The sequence below is a fragment of the Gymnoscopelus braueri genome (genome assembly GCF_963280865.1).
Source record: "Gymnoscopelus braueri genome assembly, chromosome: 2".
Taxonomy (NCBI): domain Eukaryota; kingdom Metazoa; phylum Chordata; class Actinopteri; order Myctophiformes; family Myctophidae; genus Gymnoscopelus; species Gymnoscopelus braueri.
Genome location: NC_137604.1, coordinates 56,721,684 through 56,739,183, shown reverse-complemented (window position 1 = coordinate 56,739,183; position 17,500 = coordinate 56,721,684). Strand labels below are relative to the sequence as shown.

The 17,500-nt window shown below is 40.8% G+C and overlaps 1 protein-coding gene across 1 annotated transcript in view; it reads left to right on the top strand.

Annotated features, from left to right (window-relative positions):
- sdk1b (sidekick cell adhesion molecule 1b) overlaps positions 1-17,500 on the top strand; it is a 399,597-nt gene that overhangs the window by 317,305 nt on the left and 64,792 nt on the right. Inside the window, 2 exon segments of the mRNA XM_080416488.1 lie at positions 8,952-9,073; positions 16,555-16,679. Coding sequence (XP_080272614.1) covers positions 8,952-9,073; positions 16,555-16,679 — 247 coding nt within the window.

Here is a 17,500-nt window from a genome sequence, read left to right as displayed (position 1 = left end):
TCCAGACTTTCAGTGCTTTGCACCTCCCCTGTTCCACACGCAGTCTATTAAGTGACTTCCAGGTTGTCCAGCCAAGGTCGTGGCCAGTCTGGCCACTAGTGAGGCTTTCCGTTGGTGTGATTCCTCTGTTCAGCCATTCAAGAGCTCGTGTGTCATTTCTTTGCCATTCATCTTCCCAGATGTTGGTCCTTGCTACTTGTTTGGTTGTCTGGAGGGGCAGGACTGTCTGCACAAAACTGCAGTTCACTGGAAATTTGCCATATACATTTTCAATGCATGCCACATACAACACTATAGTGTAACTTGTGTTAAAATTGGCTAATGGGAGGGCAGGAGGGGCACGGAAGGACCATAAAACATACTGTATATGGTCATGAGCCTTTGTTGGATTGACCGCTTCAAACTCGGCGCACACATCAGCAAGGCCTGGAGGAAGTGCGGTGCCCGCCGTCGAGTCGTTCGGATATGCGGTTGTCCATATATAGGCATATACAGTATATGGTTATCCAGTTGTCCAGAACCGCCGATTAACACATTTACCGCCGGGCCCGTAGTTCTACGGGCCGTTAAATCCAACGGTTAAGCGCCGAGCCCGTAGTCCTACGGGCTGCGGTCTTTTCGCGCATGCGCGGTCCGGGTGCACTTTCGGAATTTTTTTGATCCACTTCCGTTTCCGGTTTGATGACAGGAAATAGAATTATTTGGGATCCGGTTTCGACGATCACGCCCGCTCCCATTCTACAGACGAAACTGAAACTCAATTCTCTTCCTGTAGTTTTTTCTCCTCGCATTTCACTGTTTAACGTAATCCGCTCTAACTCAAACATGGATGCCCCGTTTGACACGCGATCTTCACTGGGAGATACAGGGAGATCTCGCGGATGTAAACAGACCGTTCACGGCTCAATCTTAAGGATTTTAACAAGATCTATGGCGAAATGAAAAAAACAAAAAAACAACAAAAACACCTTGGCACTGGTGAGTACATTATGAGATTAACCTCTGGCGGTGGATGTGTTAAGCGATATGCCAATATATGGGCATATACTGAGGACATCAGGCATCTCCAAATATGGGTATAAAAGCGACAAGGACAGACAGATACAGAGATCTCCATATATGGGCACAAAAGGGACACAGACAGACTATGTACTCTGACAAAGCCCCCGACACCATGACTCAGACATATTGGTTGGTGTGACGTAGGTGTGAGGGCCGCGTAGCGGCCTGAACCTCTAGTAGTGCAAAATGAGCCATTGGAGCATGACCGTACATTTCTTTTTTTTAAACAGAAGCAGAAACAGAAGGTTTTGACAGAAGCATTTGTTGCATACATATCAACAACATAACATTTTGACCTTACATTGCTTAACAACACATTAACACACACTAACACATTAACATGCTCGCATATTTAAATGTGGCAAGCATTAGGGCTCAACTCACCTCAACTCAAAGTTTATTTATAGAGCACAATTAAAATGACCAAGGACAACCAAAGTGCTGTACTGGTGTAACGCGACCTCTGACACACACACACACACATACACACGCACGCGTGTGCACACACACACACACACACACACACACACACACACACACACACACACACACACACACACACACACACACAGTCACACACAGTCACACACAGTTACACACACACACACACACACACACACACACACACACATACACACACACACACACACACACACACACACACACACACACACACACACACACACACACACACACACACACACACACACACACACACACACACACACACACACACACACACACACAAAGAGTGAGACTCATTTACAGGAAGTCAGAGAGTACTTTAGTATGTGTGCATGTGTTACAGGCTCAATCATTAGACTAGTGCTCCTCCGAATGGAGGAATGGCGACGAGAGAGAGAGAGAGAGAGAGAGAGAGAGAGAGAGAGAGAGAGAGAGAGAGAGAGAGAGAGAGAGAGAGAGAGAGAGAGAGAGAGAGAGAGAGAGAGAGAGAGAGAGAGAGAGAGAGAGAGAGAGAGAGAGAGAGAGAGAGAGAGAGAGAGAGAGAGAAATAATAATCCGAACAGGGAAGAACAGAGAAGAACAGAGAGTGGAAGAAGAGAATAGAGTCTAAAGAAGAAATCTTATAAATCAGTGTTGTAAAGTGAAGACAGGAAGCAGGGGGACTGAGGCAGGGGAAGACAGTGAGTGTGTGGGGGCGAGGGGGGGCGAGGGGGTCAAACACAGATAATGCAGCAGGATTTTCTCCCCCCTAAAGGTCCTTACACACCGGGGCGATTTTTTTAATGCGAATAATAAAAAAAAATGTAAAACCTTATAAAGTCAATGCAAGCTTCCACACCAGTTTCGCGGAGCGAAAAAATAGTCTTTTAATTATTCGGAACGAGTCCGAATTTTGCGTATATTCGCATATTCGCCGGTGTGTAACCGCCTTAACACTTTCAGATGACTAATTTATGAATAAAGGCCAAAAGAGGAAGAGATGGGGGGGAAAAAAAGACTACTGTGAGACGGATACCGACACATCTTCCATTCAGAAGTTATTCATTAATTCATGAAAGCAAAAGACGGAGAATTGAGGGGGAGAGAAGAGAACTTTAGGATGGATGGTGGTTTAGAGGCAGCGATTCATTGGCTTCAGCTGCTGTGCTTGTTTATTTATTCATGTATTCGCGGAGCTGAGGGATTATTGCCATCTGAGCGAGGCATGAAGCTCATATCAAAGTTTTCGACGTTACAATGGACCAACACATCAACACAGCGATGGCGCAATTGATGTGTCCACAAAAATACATGTAGCCTACTGAATAAAAAAAGTGCTCATATTTTAACCCATTAAGACCGGGAACGCTTCTGTGTAATTTTTTGGTTTCTTTGACTATTCAAAAACAGCAGATCTATAAGCTCATAGCGCGGCACTGAGTGCCGTGCTATGAGCTTGTAGATCTGCTATTTTTGGAAAGATCATACATTTTTGCAAATCTTTGAATATATGTATTGTTAAAGGGAACATTTGTAACTCAAATCTTTGCTTCTGGGGGTCCCTGGAACAAAATATTTTGAGATGGGGGTCCGCGGCCAAATACATATCATTTTGGGGGTCCTTGACATGAAAAAGTTTGAGAACCACTGATATAGAAACATACGTTATTCAGAAAACTGTTAGGATTTAGAAGACATTTGTAGAATCTCCAGAAGCAAATATTTGAGTTAAAATGTTCGCTTTATACAAAATGTTCGCTATATATTCAAAGATTTGCACAAATTGTCACGATTTATTAAAAAAATAGCACATCTACAAGCTCGTAGCTATGAGCTTGTATATCTGCTATTTTTGAATAGCCAAAGAAATCTAAAAAATTACACAGATGTGTTCCCAGATGTGTCTTAAAGGGTTAATTAACAATTCCTTGTGTACTGTACAGTATAGTATCGTTTCGGGGGGCGAGTCTTTTGTTGTCTGACAGACGTTCTCATATGAGGTTCACAGAGCTGTAATCTAATTATGTGTTCAGCAAACACGAGTGGCCTGCCAATTGTAATGCTGGAATCAAATGGATCACACCAGATGGCTCTGGAATGCACTGCGTGTGCAAATCCCAAGAGAAACCCACGGGTCTCAACCGAAAATGCGTTTGAGAAGCAAGTGGCTGTTAAAGTGGGTCTGAAGTGAGACGTCATGATGCGATGATGGAGCGAGACGACGTGGAGCAAGAGAGCATTGTGATGGGTTTTTGATAAGATGGATTTCATTAAGAGAAACAAGCATTTTGTTTAACTTGTGAGGAGAGAGAACACCCGATAATTCAGCTCACATCCCTCAGAGCACGTATGGAATGCGTCTGCCAGTCTAATAATAATAATAATGATAATAATTCATCACAATTATATAGCGCTTTTCATAGTACCCAAAGGCGCTTTACAAAACAAAAAAATAAATAAATAACTTTATTAAGAGAGAAGTATTTAAAAGGCAAAAAAAAATTCAAGGAGAAAAACATAAGCTAAGACTAAAAGGCAGAAAGGGAGATTTGATTTAAGTTAGGCGGTTTCAATGTCCATCCATTCAGCAGCAGTCATACACTCGGCCAGACAGATGTATTTTTCACCTGAAAGCACCTTTTGAAAGCTGCAGTTGTAAACCTTTCATTAGCGTGTATGTAGTCACAGTGGCTCCACACAAAATTGTTTTATCGGAATTGCTATGAAATTGTTGATTGTTTAGTCTGCTATTGATTGATGCATTGTGGCTCTCGGTGTGACAATGTATAGCACTGGGGAAGCATCAGTTGATGATGTTTACCGGTGTGAACCGAGGCAACCAGACAGCCACTGTTGCTTCAATCAACAATCTTTAAATCAGGCCCTGAAAGTCATAATTGGATGATAATCACAATCAGACTACGGAAGCTCGGTTGTTTCTCTCATCTGTACGTTTCTTCAGGCGCATCGTCGTGGCGTCTACAGGCACTCATTCTGAATGGATGAGTGAGGCAATTAAAATAAATAGGTACCCACAGGGCAGAGCAAGCCTGTTTCATTTTAATTTGAAATTGGTATACGGCTAATCCATTGTTCTGTCGTCCAATTACAGCTCCTGTCTGGGTTTGATTTTTAAGCCTGTCATTTGCTGGCTGGTGATGACAAGCAATTTAATTTTGCTTCACAATCCTCCTATGAGATAGAATATTTCTTTAGATTGTGGAGAGAGAACATTAAATTAAGAAAGAGCTGGTGTGTGGGTAAAGTGTGTAGATTGAATGTAAAGTTGTGCGCTGGCTGCTGTTGTGCTTTCACTATCCCTGATTCCTTTTTCCCTGATTAGTTTAACCCAGTAAGACCGAGAACGCATCTGTGTCATTTTTAGATTTCTTTCGCTATTCAAAAATAGCAGATCTACAAGCTCATGGCACGGCACCGAGTGCCGTAGATCTGCTATTTTTGAAAAATCAAGAAAATGTGTGCAAATCGTTGATTTTTATTTTTTTTAAGCAAACAATTGTAACTCAAATCTTTGCTCCTGGGGATTCTACAAATGTCTTCTAAATCCTGACAGTTTTCTGAAAAACTTCATGTTGTGTTATCAGTGGTGTCAAGGACCCCCAAAATGATGTGTATTTGGCTGTGGACCCCCACCTCAAAATATGTTGATCCAGGGACCCCCAGAAGCAAAGATTTGAGTAAAATAAATTGTTTGCACACATTTTCAAGAGTTTTCAAAAATAGCAGATCTACAAGCTATGAGCTTGTATATCTGCTATTTTATCTACAAGCTATGAGCTTGTATATCTGCTATTTTTGAAAAGCCAAAGTATAAGATAATGGTTAAAGTGGTTACACAGATGCGTTCCCGGTCTTAATGGGTTAAAATATATTGTTACATTCCCTAATCCACTGGACTTTCCCAGGGATGTAACCGGTATATAGAGATTAGATTTGTATCGATTTGGAGGGATGTATTGTAGCAGTGATAGGATACTAGGTTGGACTAGAAACAGCCGCGCCGACCGAAGCACTTTGTCTTTGCAGGGAGAGCAATTACAGCTGCCTGTCCGTCTTCCACGTAATGGATATGAAATGGCGTTGTAATATAAATGGGCACGGCATAAATCGTGGTGGCTTATAGGTTACTGAGACATTCATAGGCCTGAAGTGGTCTTTACTGAGCTGTTCATTGACTTCATTCGGCTACTATTATGTGGTTCTCATATCAGAGGTCACGTGTCAAGAGACGTTCAACAGACTGCTGTGACAGCGAGGTTTACAGTTCACACCGCTAGTACAGTATGTCTCTGTCAGTGTTGCCATGTTTGCTTATTGTAAGCGACCTTGGGCTTCTTTTTCTATAAAGTTCTAATAAAGCTTGTAAATATCGGTAGTGGCGGGTTGCGTTTTTTTGGGCTTGTTTCTAAGGTGTATAGTTGCTTATTTGGGCTTGTTTCTAAAGTGTATAGTTGCTTATTTGGGCTTGTTTCTAAAGTGTATAGTTGCTTATTTGGGCTTGTTTCTAAAATGTATAGTTGCTTATTTGGCCGTGCTTCCTAAAACAAGTCGTTCTCAAACATTTTCATGTCAAGGACCCCCAAATTAATATGTATTTGGCCGTGGACCCCTGTCTGAAAACATTTTGTAGCAGGGACCCCCTTCCCCATACAAGATATGTGGTGTTCATCAGGGGCGTAGCCACGGGTGGGCATAGGTAGGCCTGGGCCCACCCATTTGGTTTTTCTGCCCACCCCCCAAAAAAAAAAATATATAACTTTTCTTTTATCTCATATTCAGCCATTTTGATAACAGTGTATATATAGGTACCCGAAATCTGTCACAAACCCGTGAAAAAAAGCATCAGAAACCGCTAATAACCGCACATTTTCCACGGTCCGGGCGCACATGCACGGTGTGCCCATCCGCGACTCCCTAGGCCCAGCCTCAGCTAGCGTTCTGGCTACGCCACTGGTGTTCATAAAGATTTGTGTTGTTTCAAAATTACTCCACATCTTTCAAATATTTTAAAGATTTGCTTTGAAAATAATAGATCTACGACACGTCGCATCGCGACGCGTTGTGAGTTTGGTGAGCTTGAAGAGCTTTTAGTGGCCTATAGTCGCTTCTTGTCGGCTTGTTTCCATGAACCTGCTTGTCTCTCGCAATATCTGGCAACACTGGTCTCTGTGTGGTGACAACCAAGAAGGTCACTCATCACCACAGCAACGCTCGATGGAGGCCACAATCCTGTTCATCTACACTTGAGATGTCTGGCCTCGCCATCGTGACACAGTACATATCTCAGACTAATGACATAGTTGGACATTAGCGGGTGGACAAGTTGTCATATTTTATTCATTCGTGATGGCAAATGTTCTTAATTTCCTCTCAGTGTCATACATTTACTTGGCTACACTGATTTATTGGCTTTGACTGCAGATAATCATTATTGCTGCATGATCACCGTATGACATACTGTACATGTGAGATATGTGACAAAGAAATGTAATCAATAATTAAGTTGTGTAGATGATTCTTTAAGAAATAAATAGCGTGCATCTTAAATACTGTAAACGTCACAGTGATGTGTATCGACCAAAACACTCCATAACATACTGTAAATGTGTGTGTTAGACCGCTGGCGCTGTGCTTTCTCAGGGAAATTACATCCGGACAAATGCAGTGCAGAAATTACTGCCATTTTTAATGTTGACATTTTCATATCTGCAGCAGTAGGCTGCACCAGCTGGTGGCCGCTAGTTAAGTATTTCATCTCCCCGCCGTGATGAAATCATATATAATTACTTTCTTTTTTTTTTAAAGCCTCTTTTGTGGTGATGAGGAAAATCACCACCAATACAATTTAAACATACACTCGCTGGAAGAGAAATGACCTACCAGCTGAACACACACATATACATGTGTGCTGTTTGTGTTTTTGATGTGTTTAGTCCAAGACAAAAATGGCAAGACCATCACCATCTCCGGTTTACTTCCCGTATCTGCGTGAAGTGGGCGGACACCTTTTTAGGAGACCGGAAGCAGGTTGGAGTCTAGTCATTCCAATGGAAAAGTGAACGTGAACACAGCTTCTGAACCATTCTTTACCCCCATGGTAACTAAATATTGGACCTGATCGTCACAAGCCACACAATATTCCCAAGATTTTCATACTAAATCTCTTTTTTTAGAGAGACATCAGAGAGAAAATCTACTTTATTATAGACCTTTCTTTATTATAGTCCCAGCAACAAAATCTTGCGGGATTTAGCAGGTGCTATTCGTAAACATAGGACGTTCGTCAGATTTGCCGCCCACTTAAGAGACCATGTGTAGCATTTGTGTACCATTTCGCCTCTAGTGGCTCCAATTGGGATGGCGGATCTTAACCATCTTTGGTTTAGTTGAATGCATAGATATATATAAAGGCTAGATGGCTCAAGGGGGCGTCGCAAGCGTAGCTCAACCGCGGCCATCTTGCAACAGTCATTCATAACATTATGTCTATGGTGCATGTACTTTGAAATAACCATAGCGTGCTCAATTTTCATCCGATTTTCAAACGATTTGGTGTTTTTTAAACACCAAAGATGTAGTTATGATACTGCATACTTATAATTATAATCATGTTTTTTTTTTTTTATAACATTAACTCTCTCAGTGCCAGACCCCGAGTTATCCCGAGTTTTCGGGTTATACCCTCAGTGCCAGAACGAGAAATCCTGAGTTTAAAAAAATAAAAATTGTTGTGGAAAAAAAGTGTTCAGAACCCAAGATATCATTATCTGAAGATTTGCAGCTCCATCCACTCTTTGTTTAACCTATAACTGAAAAAGGCTGTATCTCGCTTCCTAAGCACTTTTTTTTTTCTTTGAAAAAACAAAAAAAAATTCTGGCAAAGTTCGCAACAATTTTTTTTTTATTGGCACTGAGAGAGTTAAATATGCAGTATTATACATCTTTGGTGTTTACAACACACCAAACCATTTGAAAATTGGATGAAAATTGAGCACGCTATGGTTATTTCAAAGTATATGCACCATAGACATAATGTTATGAATGACCGTCCCAAGATGGCCGACATGTGGCAACGTCGTACTCCATTGGCCAGCAGCGCGGGTGAGTCATCTAGCCTTTATATATATCTATGGTTGAATGCATGAACATATAAAGGTAGACGCCTCCTCCGACTCTGGGGCGTCTGTATCTCTGGCGCCATTTTGGAGAAGGCAAGCTTCCTGACTACTGGCCAATCACAGCGCGTCTTTTCCGGGACTTGTCAGAATCTAGTTGTATAAAAATACAACTAGATTCTGACAAGTTGCCTTCTCCAAAGTGGTCACCCGCGATACAGGTCGCTCCAATGAACTGCAGAGGCCAATGAGGTATCTAGGTTTCTATATCTATGGTTGAATGCAGTGTATTGTGTTTCCTGTGTTTAGAACTTCCTGGTGCACCATCTAACCTGGTCATCTCCAACATCAGCCCTCGGTCGGCCACCTTAAGGTTCCGCCCCGGCTCTGACGGCAAGACCACCATTTCACGATGGATTGTAGAAGGACAGGTGGGTGCCTCACTGCGTGTGTGTGTGTGTGTGTGTGTGTGTGTGTGTGTGTGTGTGTGTGTGTGTGTGTGTGTGTGTGTGTGTGTGTGTGTGTGTGTGTGTGTGTGTGTGTGTGTGTGTGTGTGTGTGTGTGTGTGTGTGTGCGTGCGTGCGTGCGTGCGTGCGTGCGTGCGTGCGTGCGTGCGTGCGTGCGTGCGAGATGTAGATAGAGTACTAGAATATCCTATTCAAGTAGAAGTTAATTAAATGAAAGAAATATTACTTAAGTAGCTCTTTTGAAGACTACTCTAGAGTAAACTTTGGTCACATCCTGAACGTAATAATTTCAATATGAATACAGATAGGTGGATAGATACTTTATTGATCCCGAAGGAAATCGTAGAATAGGTCCGTCCTACCAACAAATCCCAGTCCAACTCAGTGATTCTCTTCAATGTGGTTAACATCTTTTCTTTATCAGAAGGTTTTTGGGAGACCTGTAAAGACATTAGTTGAGTCTACTGAAGATATATCCATGGGCAGGTTTTTTCCCAAATCCTGCTGAGAGACATAAGTCCTAATATTCTTATGATGATTTGTAATTATCTTAATAATTGCGGCTGTTGAAATTCTGGTCTGAGTCCATGACTACACCAAGACGTCTGGCTTAACTGCTGCTTAATTCTTGCTGTTGGAGTTGAATTTCACCTTATGACCCACACAAAGTACAGATACTTGTAGCACGGAGACAATAAGGAAAAACCAGACTCAGACAGGCAGCCAAGGGTATAAGGAAACATGTTTGTATTCAGATCAGAGAGACAATAGAAGGTTACAGTATATCACAGGTATGGTTCCGCATCATCGGTCGCGTCTCTCCGTAGTGTAACAGAGCAAGCACGAGCTTTTAACATTGTCCAGTAACATAAACATATGACATCATAGGATGTGACATCGATGAGGTTCCGTGCGAAGGTGGACTTCTCGGATTGGATGAGAGCGATGGTTACGTCGTCGTCTGATGATGGTAGATGATGGTAGATTATGATGGAGGATGATGGTGTGACAGTTTATCTCTGGACAACAGCGTCCCCATGTCTGGGTCAACAGGTTTGACATCTCTGACCTGTCACTGGTCAGTGGAGATTTGGTTGACACTAAAGGGAGACAGCTGTAGAGAAGAGAACACCCAGATACCGTGTTCCCAAAACAAGATTGCCACAGAAAAGGCCTGCATGACTTTGACCTTGGCTGGCGGACAGAGAAACTGAGAGTACAGAGTACTTTTACCATGACAAAGTACAGTATGAAACCATTATTAATAGGACATTTTAGTAATGTTAAGGACCCTAGACACATTATGATAATTAAGATAAGATAAGAGATTAAATGACTCTATCAAGCCTACATCTTATCATGATTTGGATAGGGTCAAAGGTCAAGCTGATTGTACCTTGTGACATTATTCAAAACCAAATCACAGACAGGCAAAGATTTAAATGACTTAAGGGCAAAAATAAATGGTGTTAGATAACATACACATTTATACTTCTTCAAAAGGACTGTATAATTTATTAATTTATTCAAATAGGAAGCAAAACAGGGTTAGTTCATGAATTTCCAAGACACTCCACACGTGTCCAAGTTTTCCCTTTGCATTTTGCAAATAACTTTGTTATAATTCAAAAAAATCTCAGCTAATGTCTCCGTCCCATGTAAACCTTTTCAACATGTTTTGTTTAACTGTAAGACAGACAATTTTAGCACAGTTTAATGGCATGGCAGCAGAGAGATTGAGAGGGAGGGACAACTTACTAATCTGCAAGTTTTCATATTGAAATCTGACAAGAAACCTACGTCTCCCGTCATTGATTGTTTCTGTACACGTTCAGAAATAGAAAAGTTACCTTCCTCGTTGTGAAGCTGCGGTCCATGTGCTCTTATCAAGATACAAGTATTTAAAATGGAACGGGACACTTCTGTACCCTATGTAAATTTGTACATAACTTTACACTTTATTTTGGGAAAAAACTTACGTGATATCGTCTTAAAACTCAAGAAATACTTCCTGATTGCATGTAGGCATGTGGGCATCAAACATCTGTCTATCCAAGACACAAGTTGAAATCTGTAAGACAGAATGGAAATCAAATTTACTGTTCGGCATGACAGTAGCCTACAGTTGACTGTAGTATGAAACACAGTTTAAAACAGGTTTAGAACCAGATATAAAATTAAAGTTTAGCCCTGTATGTACAATTGTATGTACAATTAGCAGGTATTGTGACCAGTGATTGTTGTCCAGGAATTGGATTAATGGGGTGGTTTACATTCTCGTTCTAAAATGAAACACAAAATGAAAATGAAACACAAAACACAGTAATTAAACATTAATCATATTTAAATCAGATATTCATCAAACTCCCCTCTATTTGACACCCATATATCTATAATATAGTGTGTGTCAGATGATTTGTTGATGAGAAAGGGGATGAAGAAAAGAAAAAAAAGAAAAAATTATAAAAAAAAAAAAATTAAAAAGTTATAATTAAAACTTTTAAAATTAAAATATAACAATGAAAAATAAGGAATAAACATCTTTGTTCTGAAGAGTATATTGAAATGAGATAAGTACAGAAAAATCGCTTCTGAAAATTAGCAAATCTACAAGCTCATAAAAAATCTTAAGTTAAAATGATAAAATATTTTCAAAACTTTTAAAAGAAATCAAAATGACTTTATAATAAACTTAATATTATAGTTAATGTTTCCCAATATTGATATGGAACAAATTGAATCTTATTGTGGGTTAATTTAACGGATCTATGTTTTAAATGGGATTCAATAGTGACTCAGCTGGTAGGATGACGTTGCCATGGAACCGTGTCTAACATACCACTAACACTTCCTGCTGAAGGAATTATGGGAAATGGAGTCTCAGACCAGAAGGAATTATGGGAAATTGAGTTTTAAGAGACTAACTGACTGGGGAATGAATGAAATCTGCACTAAAATGGTTAGCGAACTAGCGAGACAGACAAACTCAAACACATTCACGCATGCCTGCATAGCTGACATCGTTCATACACAGATAGAAGGGAGAAAAAGATAAACAGATAGGCACTTTCACTCCTTCGCTCCCTCGCTCGCTCGGACACACACAGCGTACGACAGCTTGCTGACCCATAGAGAGAGAGAGAGAGAGAGATAGAGAGAGAAATCGTTCATTAATATACACAGACATACAAACAAACATACCGAACATAGATATCTTTCAGCAACAAACTAATTTTGGAATGAAAAAGATTTTAACCTGATTGGTTTACTTATTATTTTAAATTATATTCAAAAATATATTTTAAATAAATTAAAACTTATTTTTAAGGCAAATATAATTATACTGATGGTTCAATGAATTTAGAACAGTGTTAAAATATATATATATTTTAAACTTTTAAAACAAGCCTTCATAGTTATAGTGTGATTATTATTCTTGTCTGTAACTTAGCCTACTTTGTTATTAGAGCAGCTCTGAACAAGAGAATGTAAACAGATAAGACACGGGAGAAGTGAGAGGCTGTATAGGATAAGTGATTTAAAAGTTATTGTCAAAGTGCAATATATTAAATGGATGGATGATTTAACTACAGTGGTCAAAATAAAACAAACATATAAGACAAAACAAAAAAAAATGTACTGACAAAGTAAAACACAAACTTCACAGAAGTTTCTGAATTAAAAGGGCAGACAACCTGGCAATTGCCTTGGACATTCAAATATAGCAATGTCCGTTATGCAGCTGTCTGTTTAATGCTTTGTACCAAGGGTGGTACTAACATCGAAATACAGCTGCATATCTTGGCCGTACAGGTGAGGCTTCCGTTCTGCAGCAGGGCTAAGACCTACATGTAGCCAGGATAGATAAAGCAACACTGGAGTACTTTAATCATGTGAGCTGATATGAGACCCGATTTGTAACATTAACCCTATACAGCCAATAGGCAGTGTAAAAGGAGGGCTGGGGTTAATCTTAGGTCAAATATCAGTATAGAAGGAAAATTAGTACATTATGACAATTGTAAGGATATATTCATGCAGGCACACAGACAAACCCCCCACCTAGTGTAAAACTAATATTAGATAAATTCACCCGCACCGAAAACCAAAGCGTGAAAAAGTGGTATTTCGAGGTACAAAAAAATAAATCCATATATTTATATATATAGCCATGCATTGCTCGAACACCCAAGTTGAATTGTGGGTTATTCTAGACGCCTTGACATGAATATATATATAAATAAAGACAAATAGCTGATAGTAACAGCTGATAGTCAAACATCTGTGTAAAAAAACGTCGGGGTGTCTCCGGTGGTCTCATAAACATATACAGAGACAAAGACAAACTATATAATGACCCAGGTAGATAAGAGAATTTATGAGACATTCAGGAATGTTCTCCCAGGGATAAAAGGTGATAAAACATTTTTACTTCACTCACTCCCTAGCGGAGTTGTGTTAAACAGTAATTTACAAACAGGCTGATAATTATGAGACAAATGGTTCGGTAAAGACAATAACCTACAATAAAGACAAATGTATAGGTATATAGGTATACTCATCAGAAGAAGGTTCACAGGGAGAAGTTACATGGAGGTCCCGATCACTGGACCATGGTACAATAAAAATAAAAATATATACTCATCAAATCTGATGTTGGTTCAGGGATCCCGACCCCGATGGCTGGACCATGTGGAATTTGAGACATGTCGAGGGTCCAGTCCAAAGGTCCAGCGAGAGCGTCCGGGTCCAAAACAAAAAATTGTGATACTGTTCAAAGTTAACCTTCATCTGAATAGAAGTGATAAGTCGCTACACCCAAGGCTGGTTCGTTTGATACGTATTAAAACATGGTCTGCCGGGGAAAAGAGTCTGATTGTACAGTTCTCAGTTCCCCCCGTCTACCATATTTCAATCATATCCGGCTCGAAGGACCAATTGTTGGAGTTGAATTTCACCTTATGACCCACACAAAGTACAGATACTTGTAGCACGGAGACAATAAGGAAAAACCAGACTCAGACAGGCAGCCAAGGGTATAAGGAAACATGTTTGTATTCAGATCAGAGAGACAATAGAAGGTTACAGTATATCACAGGTATGGTTCCGCATCATCGGTCGCGTCTCTCCGTAGTGTAACAGAGCAAGCACGAGCTTTTAACATTGTCCAGTAACATAAACATATGACATCATAGGATGTGACATCGATGAGGTTCCGTGCGAAGGTGGACTTCTCGGATTGGATGAGAGCGATGGTTACGTCGTCGTCTGATGATGGTAGATGATGGTAGATTATGATGGAGGATGATGGTGTGACAGTTTATCTCTGGACAACAGCGTCCCCATGTCTGGGTCAACAGGTTTGACATCTCTGACCTGTCACTGGTCAGTGGAGATTTGGTTGACACTAAAGGGAGACAGCTGTAGAGAAGAGAACACCCAGATACCGTGTTCCCAAAACAAGATTGCCACAGAAAAGGCCTGCATGACTTTGACCTTGGCTGGCAGACAGAGAAACTGAGAGTACAGAGTACTTTTACCATGACAAAGTACAGTATGAAACCATTATTAATAGGACATTTTAGTAATGTTAAGGACCCTAGACACATTATGATAATTAAGATAAGATAAGAGATTAAATGACTCTATCACTTGCCTTTCCAAAAAGTATAAGACTTCTTCAATCTTCAACGTAGAATCTACTTAAGTGAAACTAGAATTACTGATTTTAGAATGTACTCCAAAAGTACTGGGATTAGGATGCATTTTGAAATTCCCTGTGCGTCGATAGTAACTTAGTAAGTCACTTGATGTGTGCAGCTTGTGAACAAGCCTGCACAAATCACAATGTGGTGTTCATTTCCTATGCCTCATTTGACTAAATGGAAATATTGATCTTTATAAATACTATAAAAAAAACTCGGCCATATGGTAGATGGTCATGAAAAACTATCAAGAAATAATTCTCACAATCTTTCGTCAAAAGGTGGCGCTATAGCACTCAATTGAAAATGCCAACTTTGAACAGGTACAACTCATGCCCTGTTTTTACACATGAACTTTGGGAGCGGATTTTTTCTAAGTGAAAAAATGAAGCTTTAATGAGCCAATGAATATTGCAGTTTTATGACAATTATTCATCTGCCCCTAACACATACTGTACATGCAGACTCAGATTTCTTTGAAAAATTGCAGTAATGTACAGGGTCATTCCAAATATCACTGAAACCAATCTTACTCCAATTGGTCAAACGGGGGCGCTATAGCAATTTTTTTTAAATGCTAACTTTAAACAGGCAAAAGTCATGCCTCGTTTGGCCGACAGCCATTAAACCTGCTTACACATGGGCCTTGACTCATGAGGAACACATGTATCACGTTGACCAGTAAGCTCCGCCCTTAGATTGTCCGCAATTTTGAGCAGTTTGAAAAACACTTAAACCCAGGATTTTTCAGCTATTTGCGTGAAACTATCATCTGTCTGTGCTCCTTTTTCACAGGTTCTGGTATGTTGGTTCAATGGCTTCTCGCTTAAGCGTGTGCCTTACAACTTCAAGGTTGCCGGTTGAAGCCTCACTTAATGCAGACTTCATTTAAGTTGCATTTCACAAAACATGAATGTGTCAATTAATACATGTGCAATTGTTAAAGATAACATGACATGCTTATTTGAGAGTATGTTTTTTCAATGTACGACATACTTCATTGTGAAAATAGCCTACAATCTCACAACCTTTCAGATAGCAACATTTTGTGAGCTTGTAGATCGGCTACTTTCACTGGTTTCTGTTCCGAGGAGACATACAATTTGGTTAGGGAACCAGTGATCTAGATTAGTTAACAAAACAAAGGCCTGGTCCGTCAGGGACGGAAAGACTTATATATATCAACACAGACATTACCAGGTTTATCATATCTCTAGCTCAATGAGAAGAAAGGCAGCCTATGAGTCTGGAGGTCACTGGTTCGATCCCTGTCCCCGACGAGGCGATCATGATTTGGCATTCGTTGGCTTACGCTTAGTATTTCTTGAGGTTAGGGGTAGGCATAGTTTTACTGAGGTTAGGGTTAGTGAGGGTTTAAAATGCTAATTTGTTAATTGCATGGCCTTCTTTCTCTCAAGTTCAGTCTTCTATGTTTCTATGGCTTATTGTGCATATTGTTTCACTTTCTGTGTGTGTGTGTGTGTGTGTGTGTGTGTGTGTGTGTGTGTGTGTGTGTGTGTGTGTGTGTGTGTGTGTGTGTGTGTGTGTGTGTGTGTGTGTGTGTGTGTGTGTGTGTGTGTGTGCGCGCGTGCGTGCATGTAGACTAGTTTAGATACTTAAATCATGGAAGAATCTGTACAGATACATTTTTGGAGTATTGGAATTGATGAATCATAAAGCACAAAGACAGTCTCTCTCTCTCTCTCTCTCTCTCTCTCTCTCTCTCCCTCTTTTCTCCAGGTTGTGAAAGAGGAGGAGGAGAAGAAGAAGGAGGAGGGGGCGTGGTCAGTGGTTTACCAGAAGGACAATCAGCCAGATGCAGAAATGTTGGAGATCCCAGACCTCAGCCCTTTCACCCAGTACAGGTCAGCACACACACATACGCACACGCGCACACACGCACACACACACACACACCGTCCTCCAGTAGTTGCTGCAGTGTGGTGAGACTCTGGTGAAGTGAGATAAATCACACAGATGCACAGAGAGAGACAATCCCATCTGAGAGTTTCTGTTTGTCAGCAGCTTCACAGCTGCTGCATACAGATCCTTATTACCCTTCTGTAACTAGGAGAGGAGAGGAGAGGAGAGGAGAGGAGAGGAGAGGAGAGGAGAGGAGAGGAGAGGAGAGGAGAGGAGAGGAGAGGGGAGGGGAGATCAGATGAGTTGAAAGAGGAGAGGATGCTTTAGTGCCTTGGGCATTCTGCTGTTTTCTGACTGTGATCTAGTGGTAGTCAGAACAGCAACACCCCCCCCCCCCTCTCTCTCTCTCTCTCTCTCTCTCTCTCTCTCTCTCTCTCTCTCTCTCTCTCTCTCTCTCTCTCTCTCTCTCTCTCTCTCTCTCTCTCTCTCCCTCTCCCTCTCTCTCTCTCTCTGCACATGTATCAGACATTATGTTGTGACGCCTCAGGGACCAAAGTTGAAGCAATGTTCTTCATCTAGTGTTTTTTAAACTCCTCGTTAAAGTTCCTCGTTCAGGGACGGTGAGGGGGGATGATATAATGAAGACATCATTTACAAGCACACACACACACTCTCTGATTAGAGTGACACACACACACACACACACACACACAGACACACACACACACACACACACACACACACACACACACACACACACACACACAGACACACACACACACACACACACACACACACACACACACACACACACACACACACA